The sequence below is a fragment of the Oncorhynchus mykiss genome, chromosome 3 (assembly GCF_057628025.1).
Source record: "Oncorhynchus mykiss isolate SJ-2025 chromosome 3, ASM5762802v1, whole genome shotgun sequence".
In the NCBI taxonomy this organism is placed as follows: Eukaryota; Metazoa; Chordata; class Actinopteri; order Salmoniformes; family Salmonidae; genus Oncorhynchus; species Oncorhynchus mykiss.
Window position 1 is genome coordinate 55,068,498 of NC_143024.1, and position 22,433 is coordinate 55,090,930.

The 22,433-nt window shown below is 42.7% G+C and overlaps 1 protein-coding gene across 1 annotated transcript in view; it reads left to right on the forward strand.

The window, feature by feature from the left end:
- LOC110519984 (inactive dipeptidyl peptidase 10) overlaps window positions 1–22,433 on the forward strand; it is a 207,193-nt gene that overhangs the window by 28,119 nt on the left and 156,641 nt on the right. The window contains exons 2-3 of the mRNA XM_036974137.2: window positions 12,490–12,604; window positions 14,223–14,318. Of these exons, the coding sequence (XP_036830032.2) occupies window positions 12,490–12,604; window positions 14,223–14,318 (211 nt within the window). The remainder of the gene's footprint in view (window positions 1–12,489; window positions 12,605–14,222; window positions 14,319–22,433) is intronic.

Consider the following 22,433-nt stretch of genomic DNA (forward strand, 5'->3'; position numbering starts at 1 on the left):
CTGAATTAATTAAATATTCTTATGAAATACTTTTTTCTTTACATAGTTGAATGTGCTGACAACAAAATCACACAAAAATTATCAATGGAAATCAAATGTATCAACCCATGGAGGTCTGGATTTGGAGTCACACTCAAAATTAAAGTGGAAAACCAAACTACAGGCAGATCCAACTTTGATGTAATGTTCTTAAAACAAGTCAAAATGAGGCTCAGTAGTGTGTGTGGCCTCCACGTGCCTGTATGACCTCCCTACAATGCCTGGGCATGCTCCTGATGGGGTGGCAGATGGTCTCCTGAGGGATCCCCTCCCAGACCTGGACTAAAGCATCCGCCAACTCCTGGATAGTCTGTGGTGCAACGTGGCGTTGGTGGATGGAGCGAGACATGATGTCCCAGATGTGCTCAATTGGATTCAGGTCTGGGGAACGGGCGGGCCAGTCCATAGCATCAATGTCTTCCTCTTGCAGGAACTGCTGACACACTCCAGCCACATGAGGTCTAGCATTGACTTGCATTAGGAGGAACCCAGGGCCAACCGCACCAGCATATGGTCTCACAAGGGGTCTGAGGATCTCATCTCGGTACCTAATGGCAGTCAGGCTACCTCTGGCGAGCACATGGAGGGCTGTGCGGCCCCCCAAAGAAATGCCACCCCACACCATGACTGACCCACCGCCAAACCGGTCATGCTGAAGGATGTTGCAGGCAGCAGAATGTTCTCCACGGCGTCTCCAGACTCTGTCACATGTGCTCAGTGTGAACCTGCTTTCATCTGTGAAGAGCACAGGGCGCCAGTAATGAATTTGCCAATCTTGGTGTTCTCTGGCAAATGCCAAACGTCCTGCACGGTGTTGGGCTGTAAGCACAAGCCCCACCTGTGGACGTCGGGCCCTCATACCACCCTCATGGAGTCTGTTTCTGACCGTTTGAGCAGACACATGCACATTTGTGGCCTGCTGGAGGTCATTTTGCAGGGCTCTGGCAGTGCTCCTCCTGCTCCTCCTTGCACAAAGGCGGAGGTAGCGGTCCTGCTGCTGGGTTGTTGCCCTCCTACGGCCTCCTCCACGTCTCCTGATGTACTGGCCTGTTTCCTGGTAGCGCCTCCATGCTCTGGACACTACGCTGACAGACACAGCAAACCTCCTTGCCACAGCTCGCATTGATGTTCCATCCTGGATGAGCTGCACTACCTGAGCCATTTGTGTGGGTTGTAGACTCCATCTCATGCTACCACTAGAGTGAAAGCACCGCCAGCATTCAAAAGTGACCAAAACATCAGCCAGGAAGCATAGGAAGTGAGAAGTGGTCTGTTGTTATCACCTGCAGAACCACTCCTTTATTGGGGGTGTCTTGCTAATTGCCTATAATTTTCACCTGTTGTCTATCCCATTTGCACAACAGCATGTGAAATGTATTGTCAATCAGTGTTGCTTCCTAAGTGGACAGTTTGATTTCACAGAAGTGTGATTGACTTGGAGTTACATTGTGTTGTTTAAGTGTTCCCTTTATTTTTTTGAGCAGTGTATATCATAAGGCCTTACTTTGATGGCTTTGTCTTACCCTAACACAGTGGTGTTTGGAAACTCCTGGTTTGCAGGCAAAATCAGGCATGCAGGTCACATTATGCTGGCTTGCAAAGTATTGTGTAATTCCTATTGGACTCCAGCCAGAGTAAGGTTATACTTGGATGTTTTATTCACGCTGCATTCAGAATGACTGTCAGGGTTAAAACAGTTGATAAGAAGACTACCTAAACCATTTAAACTGGAACAAGTATTTCAGTGTCGGGTGCAATAATTCTAACTGATTGGATTAGTATAGAAACATTTATGTTATTTTTCTTTGTGTAGCATAAAATGAATGAATCAATCAACCAATGCACATGCAAAAACACAGATATTAAAAACAATCCTAAAAAAATCTAACCATTTTGATGGGGCTATTTTATTCTCCACAGTGTAAAACAATGACTGGTTATTAACACCAACACTGCTGGTTATTTTACACCATTGAGGGTTATTTTCACTCTTACAAAGTGAATTTCACTCCTTAATCAACACTAGAAATGTTACACTGAAAAATACATACTGCCCAATTTGCTGTGCACATGATCACATCAGAATCCGTGTTGTTTTCACCTCCTCGGTATACTTGACTCCACACATCATGATATGTGTTGACAACAACCTGATTTATTCAACTACAAATCCTGAATAATGTAACATACCACACAGTGTAGGTAGCTCGATCTCAGAACAATGTACTTTCTAGAGCCTAAAAAGGTTATTCGGCTGTCCCCATAGGAGAACCCTTTTAAGGGACCCTTTTTAGTTCCCGGTAAAACCCTTTTAGTTCCATTTCCACAAAGGGTTCTACATGGTACCCAAAAGGGTTCTACCTGAAACCAAAAAACGGTTCTACTGCAACCAAAAAGGGTTTTCCTGTGGGGACAGGCGAAGAGCCCCTTTGGAAACTTTTTTTTTCTGAGTGTAGCCTTCATAAGGCATATAGTTTTATTTGCTGTATTTTTATTTCACCTTTATTTAAACAGGTAGGCTAGTTGAGAACACGTTCTCATTTACAATAGCGACGTGGCCAAGATAAAGCAAAGCAGTGCGACACAAACGACACCACAGAGTTACACGTGGAATAAACAAAACATACAGTCAATAGAACTATAGAGAAAGTCTATATACAGTGTGTGCAAATGAGGTAGGATAAGGGGGGGGGGGGGGGTGAGGCAATAAGTAGGCTATAGTGGCGAAATTATTACAGTATGGCAAATTAAACACGGGGGTGATAGATGTGCAGAAGATGAGTGTGCATGTAGTGGTACTGGGGTGCAAAGGAGCAAAATAAATGAATTAAATAACAAGGTAGTTGGATGGACTACAGTTGAAGTCGGAAGTTTACATACACTTAGATTGTAGTCATTAAAACTTGTTTTTCAACCACTCCACAAATGTCTTGTTAATAAACTAGTTTTGGCAAGTCGGTAGGGACTTATCTACTTTGTGCATGGCACATGTCATTTTTCCAACAATTGTTTACAGACAGACTATTTCACTTATAATTCACTGTATCACAATTCCAATGGGTCAGAAGTTTACATACACTAAGTTGACTGTGCATTAAACAGCTTGGAAAATTCCAGAAAATTATGTCATTGCTTTAGAAGCTTCTGATAGGCTAACTGACATAATTTGAGTCAATTGGAGGTGTACCTGTTGATGTATTTCAAGGTCTACCTTCAAACTCAGTGCCTCTTTGCTTGACATCATGGGAAAATCAAAAGAAATCAGGCAAGACCTCAGAAGACAAATTGTAGTCCTCCACAAGTCTGGTTCATCCTTGAGAGCAATTTCCAAGCGCCTGAAGGTACCACGTTCATCTGTACAAACAATAGTACGCAAGTATAAACACCATGGGACCATGCAGCTGTCATTCCACTCAGAAAGGAGATGAGTTCTTTCTACCAGAGATTAACCTACTTTGGTGCGAAAGGTGTAAATCAATCCCAGAACAACAGCAAAGGACCCTGTGAAGATGCTGGAGGAAACAGGTACAAAAGTATCTATATCCACAGTAAAACAAGTCCTATATCGACATAACTTGAAAAGCTGCTAAGCAAGGAAGAAGCCACTGCTCCAAAACCGTCATAAAAATGCCAGACTACGGTTTGAAACTGCACATAGGGACAAAGAGCGTACTTTTTGGAGAAATATCCTCTGGTCTGATGAAACAAAAATAGAACTGTTTGGCCATAGTGACAATTGTTGTTTGGAGGAAAAAGGGTGAGGCTTGCAAGCCGAAGAACACCATCCCAACCTTGAAGCACGGGGGTGGCAGCGTCATGTTGTGGGGGTGCTTTGCTGCAGGAGGGACTGGTGCAATACACAAAATAGATGGCATAATGAGGAGGAAAATTACTTGCATATATTGAAGCAACATCTCAAGACATCAGTCAGGATGTTAAAGCTTGGTCACAAATGGGTCTTCCAAATTGACAATGACCCCAGGCATACTTCCAAAGTTGTGGAAAAATGGCGTAAGGACAACAAAGTCAAGGCATTGGAGTGGCCATCACAAAGCCCTGACCTCAAGCCTATAGAAAATGTGTGGGCAGAACTCAAAAAGCGTGTGTGAGCAAGGAGGCCTACAAACCTGACTCAGTTACACCAGCTCTGTCAGGAGGAAAGGGCAAAAATTCACCCAACTTATTGTGGTAAGCTTGTGGAAGCTACCCAAAACATTTGACCAAGTTAAACAATTTAATGCAATGCTACCAAATACTAATTGAGTGTATGTAAACTTCTGACCCACTGGGTATGTGATGAAAGAAATTAAAGCTGAAATAAGTTATTCTCTCTACTATTATTCTGACATTTCACATTCTTAAAATAACTTGGTGATCCTCACTGACCTAAGACAGGACATTTTTACAATAATTAAATGTCAGGAATTGTGAAAAACTGAGTAGAAATATATTTGGCTAAGGTGTACGTAAACTTCAGACTTCAACTGTATTTACAGATTGGCAATATACAGGTGCAGTGATATGTGAGCTGCTCTGACAGCTGGTGCTTAAAGCTAGAGAGGGAGATATATGTCTCCAGCTTCAGTGATTTTTGCAGTTCGTTCCAGTCATTGGCAGCAGAGAACTGGAAGGAAAGGCGGCCGAATGAGGAATTGGCTTTGGTGGTGACTAGTGTAATATACCTGCTGGAGTGCGGGCGGGCGCTGCTATTGTGACCAATGAGCGGAGATAAGGCGGGGCTTTACCTAGCAAAGCCTTATAGATGACCTGGAGCCAGTGGGTTTGGCGACGAATATGAAGCGATGGCCAGCCAACGAGAGAATACAGGTCGCAGTGGTGGGTAGCATATGGGGCTTTGGTGACAAAATGGATGGCACTGTGATAGACTGTATCCAATTTACTGAGTAAAGTGTAGGAGGCTATTTTGTAAATTACATCACCGAAGTCAAGGATCGGTGGGATAGTCAGTTTTACTAGGGTATGTTTGGCAGCATGAGTGAAGGATGCTTTGTTGCAAAATAGGAAGCTGATTCTAGATTTAATTTTGGATTGGAGATGCTTAATATGAGTCTGGAATGAGAGTTTATTGTCTAACCAGACACCTAGGTATTTGTAGTTGTCCACATATTCTAAGTCAGAACTGTCCAGAGTAGTGATGCTGGACGGGTGAGTTGGTGTGGGCAGCGATCGGTTGAAGAGCATGCATTTAGTTTTGCTTGCATTTAAGAGGGGTGGTGTATGGTGTTGAAGCTCGTCTGGAGGTTTGTTAGCACAGTGTCCAAGAAGGGCCAGATGTATACAGAATGGTGTCGTCTGAGTAGAGGTGGATCAGAGAACCACCAGCAGCAAGAGCGACATCATTGATGTATACAGAGAAATGAGTCGGCCCGAGATTTGAACCCTGTGGCACCCCCATAGAGGCTGCCAGAGGTCCGGACAACAGGCCCTCCGATTTGACACACTAAACTCTGTCAGAGAAGTAGTTGGTGAACTAGACGAGGCAGTCAATTGAGAAACCAAGGCTAATGGTCGGTGATCTGTTTGTTAACTTGGCTTTCGAAGACCTTAGAAAGGCATGGTAGGATAGATATAGGTCTTTTGCAGTTTGGGTCTAGAGTGTCTCCCCCTTTGAAGAGGGGGATGACCGTGGCAGCTTTCCCATCTTTGGGGATCTCAGACGATACGAAAGAGAGGTTGAATAGGCTAGTAATAGGGGTTGCAACAATTTCGGCTGCTAATTTTAGGAGGAGAGGGTCTAGCCCTGCTGATTTGCAGGGGTCCAGATTTTGCAGCTCTTTCAGAACATCAGCTATCTGTATTTGGGTGAATTAGAAATGGGGGAGGCAAGTTGCAGTGAGGGGTGCAATGCTGTTGACCAGGCTAGGGGTAGCCAGGTGGAATCATGGCCAGCCGTAGAAAAATGCTTATTGAAATTCTCAATTATCGCAGATTTATCGGTGGTGACAGTGTTTTCTAGCCTCAGTGCAGTGGGCAGCTGGGAGAAGGTGCTCTTATTCAGTACTTACACTATGTCAACAATTTCTGCTTATAATTTCTGCTCATAAAAATACAGTATGTTATTGGGTTGAATACATTATACAACCTAATCATAAGGGCAATTCCAGGGTTATGGCTGTGACATTTACACACAAAATGACAAACTAAATGTTTTTACAGATTAGACAAACAATAAATACAACTTTTGATCTGCGTGTCTATAGTACCCCTTGGGGGGAGTGTATCCCCAAAAAGCGGACTTATAAATATTGTCTTGTTTGAGAAATACAGCAAATAATAGGCATTTTGCAGGGGAAATTAAATGGACAAGCTTTTTGGCGAGACGGAACATATTAGGAAAAGTCTGTGAGTTTGTAAATCCCACGTTAAAACATGAATAGGCATTTCAAAGCAAAGGCTTGGCTCAACACAACATTTCTAATTTTGAAAAGGTTGTAATTTCTTAATTATTACTTTGAGGAAAAACAACTGTTACGTGTGTTTCACCCTCCATTACGAAGTCTGAAGTAGAGTCTGATTTCTTTATCAAAATCTATCAAAACACATTTGTTGTCATGTGTATTTGATTGTTGGTGATGTCATCAGAAGCCATAGTACCTTAGAACTACATAATTACAGATAGTCTGAATAGTATAATACATAGGCTAAGGAAGACCAGGCACCTCAACGGAAGAGAGTATTATTTTTATATATATCACAATTTCCATTACATGTTGAAAAAATACAAGATTATTTGTATTACACCTTTTCTGAAATATTATATCAAAATATGAAAATGAAGCAAACATTTAAATATAAACGCAACATGCAACAATTTCAAAGATTTTCCTGAGTTACAGTTCATATAAGGAAATCAGTCAATTTAAATAAATTCATTAGGTCCTAAAGTAGGAATTTCGCATGACTGTTGGTAACAGATATCTTTTAAAAAAAATGTAGGGGCGTGGATCAGAAAGCCACTCAGTATCTGGTGTGACCACCATTTGCCTCATGCAGCGCAATACATCACCTTCACATAGAGGTTGTTGATTGTGGACTGTGGAATGTTGTTCCACTCCTCTTCAATGGCTGTCTGATGTTGCTGAACATTGGAAGGAACTGGAACATGCTGTCGTACACGTCGATTCAGAGCATCCCGAACGTGCTCCATGAGTGAGATCTGGTGAGAATGCAGGCCATGGAAGAACTGGGACATTTCCAGCTTCCAGGAATTGTGTACAGATCCTTGCGACATGGGGCCATGCATTATCATGCTGAAACATGGTGAGTGGCACGATAATGGGCCTCAGGATCTCGTCACAGTATCTCTGTGCATTCAAATTGCCATTGATAAAATGCAATTGTGTTCGTTGTCCGTAGCTTATGCATGCCCATACCATAACAGCACCGCCACCATGGGGCACTCTGTTCACAACGTTGTCATCTGCAAACCGCTCACCCACATGACGCCATACACGTGATCTGCGGCTGTGAGGCCAGATGGACATACTGCCAAATTCTCTAACATGACATTGGAGGCGGCTTATGGTAGATCAATTAACATTAAATTATATGCCAACAGCTCTGGTGGACATTCCTGCAGTCAGCATGCCAATTGCATGCTCCCTATAAACTTGAGACGTCTGTGGCATTGTGTTGTGTGACAAAACTGCACATTTTAGAGTGGCCTTTTACTGTCCCCAGCACAAGATGCACCTGTGCAATGATTGTGCTGTTTAATCAGTTTATTGCTGTGCCACACCTGTCAGGGGGATGGATTATCTTGGCATAGGATAAATGCTCACTAACAGGAATGTAAACTAATTTGTGCACAAAAACTGAGAGAAATAAGCTTTTTGTGAATATGGAACATTTCTGGGATCTTTTATTTCCGCTCATGAAACATGGGACCAACACTTTACATGTTGCATTTACATGTTTGTTTAGTGTACATGTGCCTATAGCATAAACTTATTTTCTTTACTTCATTAATATGTCAACTTTTTAACAAACAGGGGGTATGGGGGGTGAGGAGGAGGGGGCTGTGAGAGGCAAAATAAGCTCTGTGAGGGTGGGGGAAAATATGATTGAAAACACTAAACACACAAAAAAAGTGTTATTTGACACATGACATCATACTCTGTAATGGCAAAAAAATGATGTAATGTCCTGTTAAAATAACGTCTGCACCTTAAGGATAATTAGGAATGTGATGGCTTCATTTTGAAACGACAAACTTAGGTTGACCTGCCACTGGAATTGCCCATATAGACTAATGTTGGCCCATAACTTACATTGTATTAACAACTTCATAAATCCTATCCCGAAAACAAGAACCTGCGTTATTCTTCAGTGTTGCATTAAGACAGACATAGCTAACAGGGCTATTTTATGTGTATCTACATAACACTTCAACCCTAACTCCCCATAGACCTGTTCTTCTTCTCCCTTGAGTCTCTTCTCTAAGAGATAGAGAAATGAAGGCTTTGAATGCATCCCAAATGGCACCCTATTGCATACATATTGCACTACTTTTGGCCAAGAGGCCTTGGTCAAAAGCGATGCACTATAAAGGGAATAAGGGTGCCATTTGGGATGCAGAACTTTCTGCTTGCTTATTGCCGGAGCTGTCGGATATTTATTTATGGTTTTCAGTGCCTCTCTGCAACACAGACTAACACCCCGATGTGGAGTACAATATCACATTTGCAAGATGAATGACAGTCTATGACAGAAAATCTAAGGGCAAAAAAATGGGTTGCTAAAAAATGGTGTGGGCAGCCATATTAGTTGTATGACTCTGTTATTTAGTTTGGTCTGTAAATCGAAATGAAAACTCTGTCTAGACTGGTGAAAGTAAAGAAAGTTAGACTTGCAGTGCTTGTGGGCGACAAGATTGTCTTGTTGGATTTACAGTTGCGCTTTGGCTGTCCGTCGCCTATTTTGCCCTTGCCTGTGTCTATGTACAGTATGTGTTATAACACTTTACTTGAAGTGTTATTCATGAGCATATTGTGAAGTGGTATAAATCTCAAGGGAAAGACCCGTGGTACTGAATGTGGGTTGGGGAAATTGTGATTCTAATGACTTCAGTTAAAAATCTCTGTAGACAAAATAAGAGCTAAGGTCATGACCAGAGGTGGGAAGAAGGGATTAGTACCACTTTGTAAAAGAGATGGCTTTAGCCCGTCCCCTAACCTACATGCCTAGTCGTGTATGTGTGTGTGTGTGTGTGTGGTGTGTGTGTGAGAGAGAGAGAGAGAGAGAGAGAGTTGTTGGGCGGGGGGGGGGGGGGTCTGTGTGAAACACACCCAAGCTATTTTCTCTTCTCCTGGGGGCTAGGCATTTGTCAGGGCCCTGACATGGTTCCCTAATCGCCATAATGGTAATGGAGAGACGCATTGGGCCAGAACTCTCTCAGTGGCTTTATCTGCTCATAATTGAGTTAATAAATTAAGGATGATGATTCCAAAACTGCTAAATAGGAAATTGGAGAGAGAGATATATTTGAGATGAAGAGAAAAAAGAAGCTCACGCATGGCGGGCTTTGGCAATTTAGAGTTGCTGTCAGTGTTCAAGGACAAGGCAGCCGCTTTTTGTGGTGTTAATGAAATGAGCGTCAGCCCAACCTCTGATAATATATCAGCCGCCTGTGCCCTTTGGGGGCCGAAAATGATATAACACAACGTCCCCAGAACAAGGGCACGCTCCTACGGCTTTGCCAAGGGATGCAAATGCGGATAGCCGGACACGTCACTCCCCACAGCTATTGGAGAGGTGCTTGACCGTTTGAACATTTTGGGGAGCAGGCGGAATGTGACGGTTTGGTTCACACCTACCTGTGAACCCTTCAAGATACACAGTAAATAAATCGATACAGATGCAAACCTCCTTTGAAAAATTTTGCAAAAATGTGACAAAAGCTTTTTGAAACGGCAACCTGGGTCTTATTGGCCATATTTCTACTTCACCTCTCTTGCCAATCACAACTCAGAAGTGGACCGGAGGCCAATAATCCCCTCCCTGTACCTGCAGGGTTTTGTCGGTAAGTGAGGCCAGGAAAGCCAGTGGTTTGGGTCATGCGGAGAGAGGGTCTTAATGTTGCCACCTTATCAGAACTAGCAGATATAGATGAAGGACAGAACCTATTTAAGACCACTGAGGCAGAACTCCTCTGACACTGAGCCACAGCCTCTTAAAGGCCCAGTGCTGTCACAATTCTGTTTTTGCTTTGTATCATATTTTTATTTTTTATTTTTTTATTATTATTATTTTTTACCTTTATTTAACCAGGCAAGTCAGTTAAGAACAAATTCTTATTTTCAATGACGGCCTAGGAACAGTGGGTTAAACTGCCTGTTCAGGGGCAGAACGACAGATTTGTACCTTGTCAGCTCGGGGGTTTGAACTTGCAACCTTCCGGTTACTAGTCCAATGCTCTAACCACTCTAACCCTGCCGCTGATGAAACTAACACTGTAAAAAATTGTTTTATTCCTGATAGTTGCTAGTTGAAAATTCAATCTGCACAGGACCTTCTAATCAGCAGGTTTGCATGGGCAGCAGTTTCGGCTTTTCATGGTGACATCTCCATGTGGTAAAATGTTTAATGAACCAATAACAAAGAGATTTTCAAACCTCTGCCAATAACAGCTAGTTTTCAGTTTTCCCTGCCCCACTCAGACCACACCCAAACAGTCATAGCAAAATGATTGCTTCATAAAAAGCTATTTTTGCTTATTTTAAAGTTGTAATATGCAGAAATTGCTCCGCCATATCCTGCTTACCTAAACTCTAATAGTTCACCTAATTTCAGTTTATGTGACAAAATAAACTAGTATAGTGTAGAGAATCATTGTACCATCTAAACCACTGTGAAATATATTTTCCATAACCACAAATATTGTTGTTTCAGCTGTTTGAAGCTGGTGTACAAAACTGAAAGTAAGAATGGGAAGCATAGCAATAGCTCACATAGAACAGATCTACTGCTTCTTAGACTTGCTTTCAAGTAGAATCACATATCTATGACTCATATGAATTTGGTCAGGTCACCCAAATAGTTACACATTGCCACTTTAAAGGAAATATGTTACAGTAAGGTACTTCATTGTTACCTAGAAATGATTTGACATTGATATAAAAATGGCTGCATTGGGCCTTTAACCCACCACTGCATGGCTATTGAAGCAGACGGCCATCTTGACCTGTCCTTTCGCCACCATGTTAAGCTGTAAAATTGTTGAATGCAAAACATGTAGTCCTATGCCTGAGTTATGTTTCTGTCTTGTCGAATAGGGGTTATGACACACAGTGATACTGTAGCACAGCTGGTAAAAGGCTGCTTGTTTGTGCCGGGGAGTTGCTTCAGTAGTCATGAAGTAGGAGTATGAGAGAGAGACTCCGAGAGAGTTTTTAATGAAAGCTAGTCAACCATGCAAATAGCCTTTCTCCCTTGAAATGCAAATGATGAAATATTACCTTGCATTTTTCATGAAGTCCCTCAATACACTTTCATCTGAGCCCCTCCATGCAGCTTACAAACCGCTGCTTACCTCTGAGTTGAATTTCAACACAGAATGCCATAATGTTGCTCGTGCCCCACCGCGCAGCTTAGATTGAACAATATCATGCAGTTTATTTTGAGACCCACCATGAAGCTGGTTGTCAATGCTACTATGCAGCTTACAATGAGCCCCACCATGCAGCTCAAGGTGAAATGCTGAAACCTGTAGCTAGCACACCCACTACAATAAAGCTGAACATATACTTAACATTTTTGTGAATATCATTTCCTAGTTTACGTTTTTCTACTCCTACATAATTAGATGTTCACTTTTCTGTCGAAGTCATTGCTATTCTGACACAATGACCGGCAGTCAATCATAACATATTATGCTGTTTAAGTATTCTGTTTTTTCTTAGATTGTTTACATTATATTGTAGGGGTCAACCCATGCTGACCCATTCTGCTGCCTATTGTGTCCCTGCTTTAAAAAATGTATGTGTATGACGTGCTCAGTGTCTGTGAACTGTGAATTGGATTTGGCTTTCAATTTGACTTTCTAGCAATTCAACCATATGGCTATATTTTTTGTAAGCTCCTACATAACTGACTCAACATAGAATGACTCACGTATTGACAATCTGTGGTCTACAATCAAATAGTTTGTATGGATGGATGCAAGAATATCTTGGACTCAAATCCGAAAAAATGCATGTAGGGCTGTTAGCATGTTTATCCCTGTGTTTTGTGGCTCTGTACACTGTATGTCTAGGTATCTCCACTTTGTTCTTTTTTAGAACTCCCTTTTAATAACTGTTTCTCTCTCTCTTTTCCCTCTCTCCCCCCCCCCTCTCTCTCTCTCTCTATCTCTCTCTCTCTCTCTGTCTCTCTCTCTCTCTCTCTCTCTCTCTCTCTCTTCATCCCCCCTCTCTCTCTCTCTCTTTACAGGACCTTGGTGCGGGAGCTCCACCTGAGAGGAACTGGAAAGGGATTGTTATCGCTCTGCTGGTTATATTGGGGGTCTGCTCTCTGATCACATTGTCTGTCATCCTCCTCACTCCAGGTACAGAACTGGGCATGGAGAATTAGTACATTACTTTATTAACCAGAGTTGTGTTCTGCAGGAGAGACATAGCATCTGTCCCAGAGGTGGTTCAGTGCCTATGGTTTGGTAGACTATTGGTGACAGTAAGGAAATTAGCCCCAAAATGGCATTATTGCTTAACATATCTCAACTTTCTATGATGAATTTTGGGCTACATGCTCAGTTGTGCTACTCATTTCTCATTTTTGCCAGCACCTTTTATACTAACTTCATATCAGCACTCAGCTGTTGATCGACCTCCTCAATTTACTGCAATGAAGAACAGTTTATGTTGAGTGACGTACTCAAACATGTTTGGAATGACTCACAGATACAAGGAGACCACACTGTCCCCTGATGTTCCAACCCCTCAAATGTCTGCTGGGCTAGCTATCTATTGCATGTGGCTGCCACATCATTTACAAACAGGAGTGCTCTGTAGTTATCCAGCCCGGGCCAACATGGCTGACATTCAAAATCATTTGGCCCTCCTCTCTCTCTCTCTCTCTCTCTCGTTCTCTCTTTCTCTCTCGCGCTGCACAATTAGCAGCTGTCCAAGTCAACATTAGTTTACAATTGGCTTAACAACATTCTATTTTACTGATGGCTTAACATTTTCTAATTAAAACATGTTTACAAAGGCAATGTTTACACAGCTGAGGGATTTCAGGTTGGATAACAACCTATTAATGACCATTGCGTGTGCGTGTGCGTGCGTGCGTGTTCTGTTGTTTTCTTAATATATATAATTTCTCCATATCACTTTCTCTACTGTCACCTCTCTCTTTCTGTCTTTCGCTCTCCCTCTCCCTCTCCCTCTCCCTCTCCCTCTCCCTCCCTCTCTCCCTCCATCACTCCCTCTCCCTCTCCCTCTCCCTCTCCCTCTCCCTCTCCCTCTCCCTCTCCCTCCCTACCTCACTCTTACACCCCTGACTCCCTCTCCCTCTCCCTCTCCCTCTCCCTCTCCCTCTCCCTCTCCCTCTCCCTCTCCCTCCCCCTCTCCCTCCATCACTCCCTACCTCACTCGTACACCACTGACTCCCTCTTCATCTGCATTTAAAAGGTTGCTCGAAGTATCTGCCTCTAGAGCAGGTGAAGCCATTAATGTGCATCCAATCTTCTTATAAGACTTTATCCTAACTTATTTTATTCATAAAGGCTAAAGTAAGCATGACACTCTCAAGAGTCCTGCCAAAAAACATACATAGCTGCCCTAGATTAAAGTCCCTGTTGACAGACCACTCCACCTCTTCTATATGCGATATTCATCTGAGTGTCATTTGTCTGACTAAAGCATAAGACATTATAAGACATTATAAACACCTAATATGCTTCTGTGTACACGCTTTCATTTAACTGGTTGTTTGGATACTGGATGCTGATTGGACATGCAGCGTTCCAATCCATGCTGTATTGGCCCTCACAGACACACTTATGCCTGCTAACAGTTCCATCTAAAAATGATAATTTTGCTACTCGCTCCTTGTATGAGAGAATAAACAATGCTGGGGAATATCAATAATGATAATGATAAAATAAGGATTTGATAGAGTTTGGAATTAATGCACCTTTTCCCCCTATTTATTTGTTGTTGCAGCGGACAGCCAAGCTGGCAGTGATAGCAAACTCACTGTGGAAGATCTGTTCAAGCCTGAGTTTGTGGTCCATGACCCAGAGGCCAAATGGATCAACGGTAAGTGCCAACACGTACTGCACAGTGCTGCCTTTTGGCGACCATAAAGAGATTTTAGAGCAGCTCATGATTTGTTGATGGAGCGCTCATCAACATAATGGACATTTTGATGCAACTTGGTTGCAATGATTTGGTGAAGAGAGTCGTGTGTAACATGGTGCTTGTCCTTTACACAAGGTGGCATAAGATTGGCTACGAACAGTCCTTAGTCTCAATGTTGGGAGTTTATTGTTGCTGACGTTAATGTGAATATGTCGTTATTTTAAGTGTTTTTGTCACTGATCAGTGTGTTATTATCCCTAAATAACTGTGGCAGGGTCGAGGTGGAGCTATTGCATTGGTCTTTGTTTTCAAAGTTAGCCTTCAATGATACAGAGCATCTCACTTTGGCTGCCTGCGCTACCTACGAGCTGTCTCATTGTTCCCAAAATAACATAATCAGTTATACCTACATCTGTGGTATGAGTGAGAATGCTTCAAAACGCCTGGAATTAAACTGCCTCGTTGAAGCACTTAGCACATTTATGTAAAAATACACACACCTTCATATCCCTTCTTTGACATGAACAAAATCTTGATATGCTGCGAGTCTGCAGTTGGTTCTGCGAAGCGAAAATAAAGGACTGAGTTAGTTGGACAACAAAGGGATGATCCCTCGCCTGGCGCAGTAAAACCAGCTTGTGTAATTCATCGTCAAACTAAACTAGGCTTGCATGTCTCATACCCCTGCCTTCATGTATGTCTTTTCTTTCCCTCTGGTACATATTTACATTGTATTGATGTTCTGCTGGAGGGGGCTTGCATGTAAAAAAAAAATAAGGCCCTGTTAGAGCAGATCTCTGACTAAAGCATTAAGTGAAGCACAAGTGAATCTGATTATGGTTGCGTTGTATGGAGAGGATAACGATAACTTTCACAGGATAGGACTCCGACTTCCTAAGATGCTCCTGGGGATCCAAGTTACCATCCGTTTCTCTATTCTGCTCCCCTGATGACATTTGAGTTGTTTGTTTCAGATTCTCTCTCTGCCCATAACTGCATGACTTCGCTCGCTCGCAGCCAGAGGGTACTGGGTAGAGGCAAGGCCTTTCTGTTCATCAATATTTAATCCCCTCAGTGACACTTCTCCACTATCTCCACTGCACCATCTCAATCCCAGAGCTGACCTCAGGCTAGAGATGGAGAGGGCTAACATTGCATCGAGCCAGTCAGAAATCTAGGTTTATGGGGAACGGCTTTGATGATAGATGGACCCCAGACAAATAGGATGAAATAACAAATAGACAGGGAGTGTAACATGCGGGAGCCGAGATTGAGCATGGTGTGGCTTTGGAGGTTTTAGACGATCCAGATATAACTTTTTTTGAGAGAGAAGCTATAGAAAGTATAGATTGGAAGGTATACTGTGTGTGGAAATGTATATGCGCAAGGTTAGATTAAAAAGGATAGTTATTATAGATTGTAGAGAGTGAATGGGTGGAATACATTAAATGGTTGATGGGAGAATCAATGGCAGTGTAAACGGAATGTACAGTAGAAACCTTGATTGATGCTGCCTCTCTTAAGCACATGAGGCTAAAGAGTCCAGTGACAGAGATCAAATGCTTTTCCTAGGGATGGATGATACAAATTGATGTTAAGAACAAATTATTGGTAAGACGGAAGGGCTAGATTAAGAGGATAAATGAGTGAAATCAGTTCTTAAAAAGACTGGGGAATCAGGTACTGTATGTCCTGTATGATTGGATGTAATGGAGCCAAGGTTTTACAGACCATTGTTCCCCAGAAACATCACCGTTTGAGCTTGTCGCTATTACGTATCCCTACACTTTAGTTGGATATGTACCTGTAGAGTTGGATAGCTATATACCCAGCAAACATGTAACGTTCCTACAACAGTTAGGTAACATTCCATGCCAAGATAAGAATATCTCTCTATGCATTCATCCATCCCTTTTTCTTGCCAGTTGGCGATAATTCAAATTTTGCATCATTGCATGTTGATGAATCGTAATTCCAGTGTGTGCTCAGTTATTATTCATGAAAATCGGTATAAACATTACTGGTAGAGAGCTGGCTAATGAATGCGCAAGTGTATGAAGTAGAATATGTACCCCAGCTGTTGTTTTTTGTGTTGGCATTTGTGTGTGTATGCCTCTGTGTATGTGCATGTGTAACAGTCACAGTCAGCCACTGTCACGCAATGCTCTCTCTCTGGGCTGTCAGTCTCTATCAGTATTGGCACAGCCTTTCCTTGAGGGCTGAACATCCTCAACCTGCCAGTGACAATCTGGTGAGAATAGTACGTCACATCAACTTGAATCTTGTGATTCAGTCACATAGCACAGGAGTTACCAGTTGGCTCCATTACTCTCTCAAGTCTTAAGGCATTTGCCAGTTTTTGGGGGCAATGTTGCTGGCAACACAGCGGGGTATGAGACACTGGTGCAAATGATGAGCAATGAGCAACATGGACATGAATAATATACACTGCTCAAAAAAATAAAGGGAACACTAAAATAACACATCCTAGATCTGAATGAATTAAATATTCTTATTAAATACTTTTTTCTTTACATAGTTGAATGTGCTGACAACAAAATCACACAAAAATTATCAATGGAAATCAAATTTATCAACCCCTGGAGGTCTGGATTTGGAGTCACACTCAAACTTAAAGTGGAAAACCACACTACAGGCTGATCCAACTTTGATGTAATGTCCTTAAAACAAGTCAAAATGAAGCTCAGTAGTGTGTGTGGCCTCCACGTGCATGTATGAACTCCCTACAACGCCTGGGCATGCTCCTGATGAGGTGGCGGATGGTCTCCTGAGGGATCTCCTCCCAGACCTGGACTAAAGCATTCGCCAACTGGGTGGATGGAGCGAGACATGATGTCCCAGATGTTCTCAATTGGATTCAGGTCTGGGGAACGGGCGGGCCAGTTCATAGCATCAATGCCTTCCTCTTGCAGGAACTGCTGACACACTCCATCCATATGAGGTCTAGCATTGTCTTGCATTAGGAGGAACCTAGAGCCAACCGCACCAGCATATGGTCTCACAAGGGGTCTGAGGATCTCATCTCGGTACTTAATGGCAGTCAGGCTACCTCTGGCGAGCACATGGAGGGCTGTGCGGCCCCCCAAAGAAATGCCACCCCACACCATGACTGACCCACCGCCAAACTGGTCATGCTGGAGGATGTTGCAGGCAGCAGAACGTTCTCCACGGCGTCTCCAGACTGTCACGTCTGTCACATGTGCTCAGTGTGAACCTGCTTTCATCTGTGAAGAGCACAGGGCGCCAGTGGCGAATTTGCCAATCTTGGTGTTCTCTGGCAAATGCCAAACGTCCTATACGGTGTTGGGTTGTAAGCACAACCCCCACCTGTGGACGTCGGGTCCTCATACCACCCTCATGGAGTCTGTTTCTGACCGTTTGAGCAGACACATGCACATTTGTGGCCTGCTGGAGGTCATTTTGCAGGGCTCTGGCAGTGCTCCTCCTGCTCCTCCTTGCACAAAGGCGGAGGTAGCGGTCCTGCTGCTGGGTTGTTGCCCTCCTATGGCCTCCTCCACGTCTCCTGATGTACTGGCCTGTCTCCTGGTAGCGCCTCCATGCTCTGGACACTACACTGACAGACACAGCAAATCTTCTTGCCACAGCTCGCATTGATGTTTCCATCCTGGATGAGCTGCACTACCTGAGCCACTTGTGTGGGTTGTAGACTCCGTCTCATGCTACCACTAGAGTGAAAGCACCGCCAGCATTCAAAAGGGACCAAAAGATCAGCCAGGAAGCATAGGAACTGAGAAGTGGTATGTGGTTATCACCTGCAGAACCACACCTTTATTGGGGGTGTCTTGCTAATTGCCTATAATTTCCACCTGTTGTCTATTCCATTTGCACAACAGCATGTGAAATGTATTGTCAATCAGTGTTGCTTCCTAAGTGGACAGTTTGATTTCACAGAAGTGTGATTGACTTGGAGTTACATTGTGTTGTTTAAGTGTTCCCTTTATTTTTTTGAGCAGTGTATTTCATATGAAGTATATATTTAACTTAAAACTCAATTTCCACATTTATTTTCTCATCTCCTTTTGCTTTTTCTTGCCTGTTGGCTGCCTCATCTGTACTGGAATTTATTAGCTAACAAACAAGCATTAAAGAGGTGTTGCCTTGGGCATCCACTCAACCTACTGCCAATCAAGTCAACGGCAACGCAGACAAGGATAACTATATTTAAACATGTTTTACTTCAGAATTTTATGCTAGGAAGTGCAAATGGTATTAATCAAGCTAGCCAGCTAGTTAAACATAAAAAAATAAAAATAAACTAAATGTAAAATCTACATGACAATCTACATGACAAGCTAGCGAATTAGCCTGTTTGTCCCATTGACATAGCATGGGTTACGGTTAACATGCTAATCGATTAGCATGAGCATCACCGTGGATATTTCAGCAGTTAAACATGACAAATTGAACACAGTATGTATTTATTTACGCCTCGTGATACAATATTGTAGTGGAGCAAAATACGAGATGTGAATGGCCAACATTTCACTCCAACATGGGAGTTGATTTCTCTCTTGCTTCAGCTCAAAACGGTTGCAATGTTTTCCAAAATATTTTGGAGAACAGACTGATCACATTACCAATATCTGTGCTCTGATTGGAGGATTCCTACAAATTGCCCAATAAGTGGAGCTGCCAATCAACATTCCCAGATAATAAAAAGTTGCTCATTTTCATTGCAAAATAGTTACATCAACCATTGCTGGCAAAATTGCTCGGCAATATTACTTAATAAAATTCCCAGTGTATCATGGCCTTTATCCTTACTAGTAGTTTCAGTAACCACTCAGTTCTATTATGTCCTAAATCTTACCAGTCAACTCTGTTACTATGTAACATTTTAATTCTGTGACTCCCTCGCATCCAGTCACCTCTCTAATTCTGTAACATGTCAACAAAAATGTTTTTCTTCCTTTACAACAGTTTCTTGTTTTAGACTGTATGTTGGGTAATGCATTGAGCTGATATAATGTATACACTCTTGGATGTTTCATTATACTCTCAGTTGTTGCGGGTGGTTCAGGATACGGTTATGTCATGAGAAAGCCTACCCAGACAGACACCCTAAGGCACAGGGATCAGTGCAGCCACAGCTCCTGGAATGGACGGGTAGTGGAAATGTTGGGACATGTTGATGGGTACTGAAACATATGGTCACATACCGTACCGAAGTCTTAAATGCGGAAGTGCTCACAATGGCTGGCATCTGCCCCTTGTCCATACAAGGTTAGTCATACTCACCCAATTTGAACTTACCGATGAAAAATGCTTGCGCATTCTGACTTGTACACAACAACAAAACATGGACACTCACTGAACGACTCAAGTTATGATTACACAAATGCAGAGATATGTTGACTCATTCTAACATATGTTGACCCCTGCAGAACCTACTGCTGCAATCTTACCCACGTAAATGCACTTCCAAATACATTTAATTTTACTGACTCATACCAACACATTGAAAGACGGTCAGATTCATCCTCATCCCTATTTGCACAGACATAGCCAATGATGGTAAGATGATCAGTGTTGTCAACTGCCCTGAGGTGAGCAGTTCACCTTGGCACACATCAGTGCACTGTGTGACACGTTTCATTACTCACACTAGGCGAGTGCTTGGTAAATCATTGTTTTCATCCACAACGCTTATTCTAAATTGAGGATCTGGCATGGGCCTATAGCCCTAAAGCTACACAGTCCATGATTAGGGTAAAGGTGTTCAGGGGAGGCAGAATTTAGAGTGTGTAGAGAGGACAGCTCAGCTTGGATGTAGGCTGCTTGAACTTACTGTTTAGCTACAAACTGTGGTTGAGTTAAACAGTGATATCAGACCATGCTCCAGGTTTATTTATCTTTCTTTAGATTGCCAGATTGCTGAAGAGTTCTGCACTTTGTGTGTCACTCTCACCCCACCAATATGCTTCATTTTGGGTTCCGTCACAGTAACCCTCCTCCCCACCTGGATTCACTCTAATTTACCTGATTAGCTCCGTAATTAATTCAATTAAGTCACTATACTCCCCTGCCGCTTGCCATTAAGAAGCCAGAGGTAAAGAACTGCCTCAGTCTTGTCGGCTGCCAATGATCTGTAGAGCAGGATGCAAGGAACGGATCAGAAAGTACAATGGCGTCCCTTTAGAGTGTTTTTCTACTTGCATGCTTCTGCAGCATCGTTCTCCGGGGTTAATGAGAAATCCCATGCTCCGGTGCCTGCCATTAATTAACAATAGTGGCTCCTCAAGCTGCATTATAGGGCATCAGAGTAGGGGAGAATACACCAGGTGGGTGTGAGTGTGTGTGCGTGGATGCGTGTGTGCGCGTGTGCATGCGTGTATGCGTGCGTGGGGGTGGGGGGGTGGGGGGGTGAACGGATGTGATATCCTTACACCTTTCTCAAAGACAAATATTATGTTTCTGCGGTGCAGAGGCCACTATAAAGCTTGATGTATTCACTATTCTACTCCCTCTGTTGCAAGGCTACTGTGACACCAATCAATTCCAGCAAAGGCTGGCTCCCCCATTATCCCAGTTCTGAACAGTGAGAGAAAATTATTAAAACTATGTCTGCAACAGTATATTTTTTTCTCTTTTTGCCTCTGCTGCTCTCATTGTTCCTAGTTTTTACATGAGTTGTTGGGAGTTGCACTGTGTGCCTCAATGTGTCTGTTAGTTCAGCATAATCACAATAAGAGAAAAATCCTGCCACTGTGTCTTATTCTCCAAGTCACCAGTGTGTTTTTCCTGCTTATGTTGCGTAGAAGATATCTTTTGATTTGGAATACCCAACAGACCAGGCAAAAATACAGACAGAACGCTTCTCTCAGAAAGATACACATAGATAAAGAGTAAGAAAGAAATAGAAAGACAGGGAAACATGTATTCTTCCAGAGATATGAAAGAGATGTAGGAGACTTTTTCTTCAATGTGGGACGCGGAAACAGTGAGGTCTCTAACATAGAAGTAGAGCAGGAGACGAACATAGAGGGAAAGGGAGATACCTGTCTCGGTCTCTGATGAGAAGAACCCTTCCATTCCCGTGGTGTTCCTCACACCCACGTGTGACAGTTGGAGATGACTGCCTCTAATGCCTGTTGATTGTCTTTATCGGAATCTGTCATCAGCCAGACAGTGGGTTTCCAGCCCAGTGGATTCCCATTCATTTCCCAATCCCATAACAGGAAAACTGGCAACATTCTCCCTCCACCCTAATTTGCAATGAACCACAACACTCCACTCACCCCTAAGGTAGCCTTTTTAATACACAGTAATGCACCGTTCCATCCTGTGTCACACTGTTTCGACAGAAAAGGCCATTTAGTGGCATCCTAACGAGTCTAGGGTATTGATTGGCTCTCACCTGGTGGTGAGGAGGAGGGAGGGCCAATGAGAGCAGACAGTGATGTATTGGATAAGGGTTCCTGGCTGACAGGGCTCAGCACTAGGCCAGCATGGGTTAGAGCTACCAGTCACTGCTCATTTAGAAGTTTGGAAATCGACTCTATCAAAGCACATAGGACTCTCACTTTAAAGCCGGCAGGTTTTAACTGACACTTACATTGTGTGGATCCTCTGACCTTCATAGTATCTCCTGTGTGACATTTACAACTGTCTACTGACTGCAAATACCTCTGTCTTTCCTCAGCATTGATCACATCAAAGAAAGTCAAGACCATGAGACGACTATGTCTAGCCCATGTGACGCAGGTGCACCATCAATAACTGGGATCAAATTAGAGAGTAATGGACATTTTCGTGCTGCAATACTAGAATAAATTGATCAGTACGAGGCGGTACCTCGTTAGCTACCTGTCATGCAATTTGTGTTGTGTGTATAACATAATGGTATAGGAAATACAGTCATTAAAATACAGTGCATTTGGAAAGTAGTATTCAGACCCCTTTTTTTGTTACAGCCTTATTCTAAAATTATTTTAAAAAAAAATTCTCATCAATCTACCTGATAATGACGGAGAAAAAACAGCTTTTTAGAAATGTGTGCAAATGTATTACAAATAAAAAATGTAAATATGA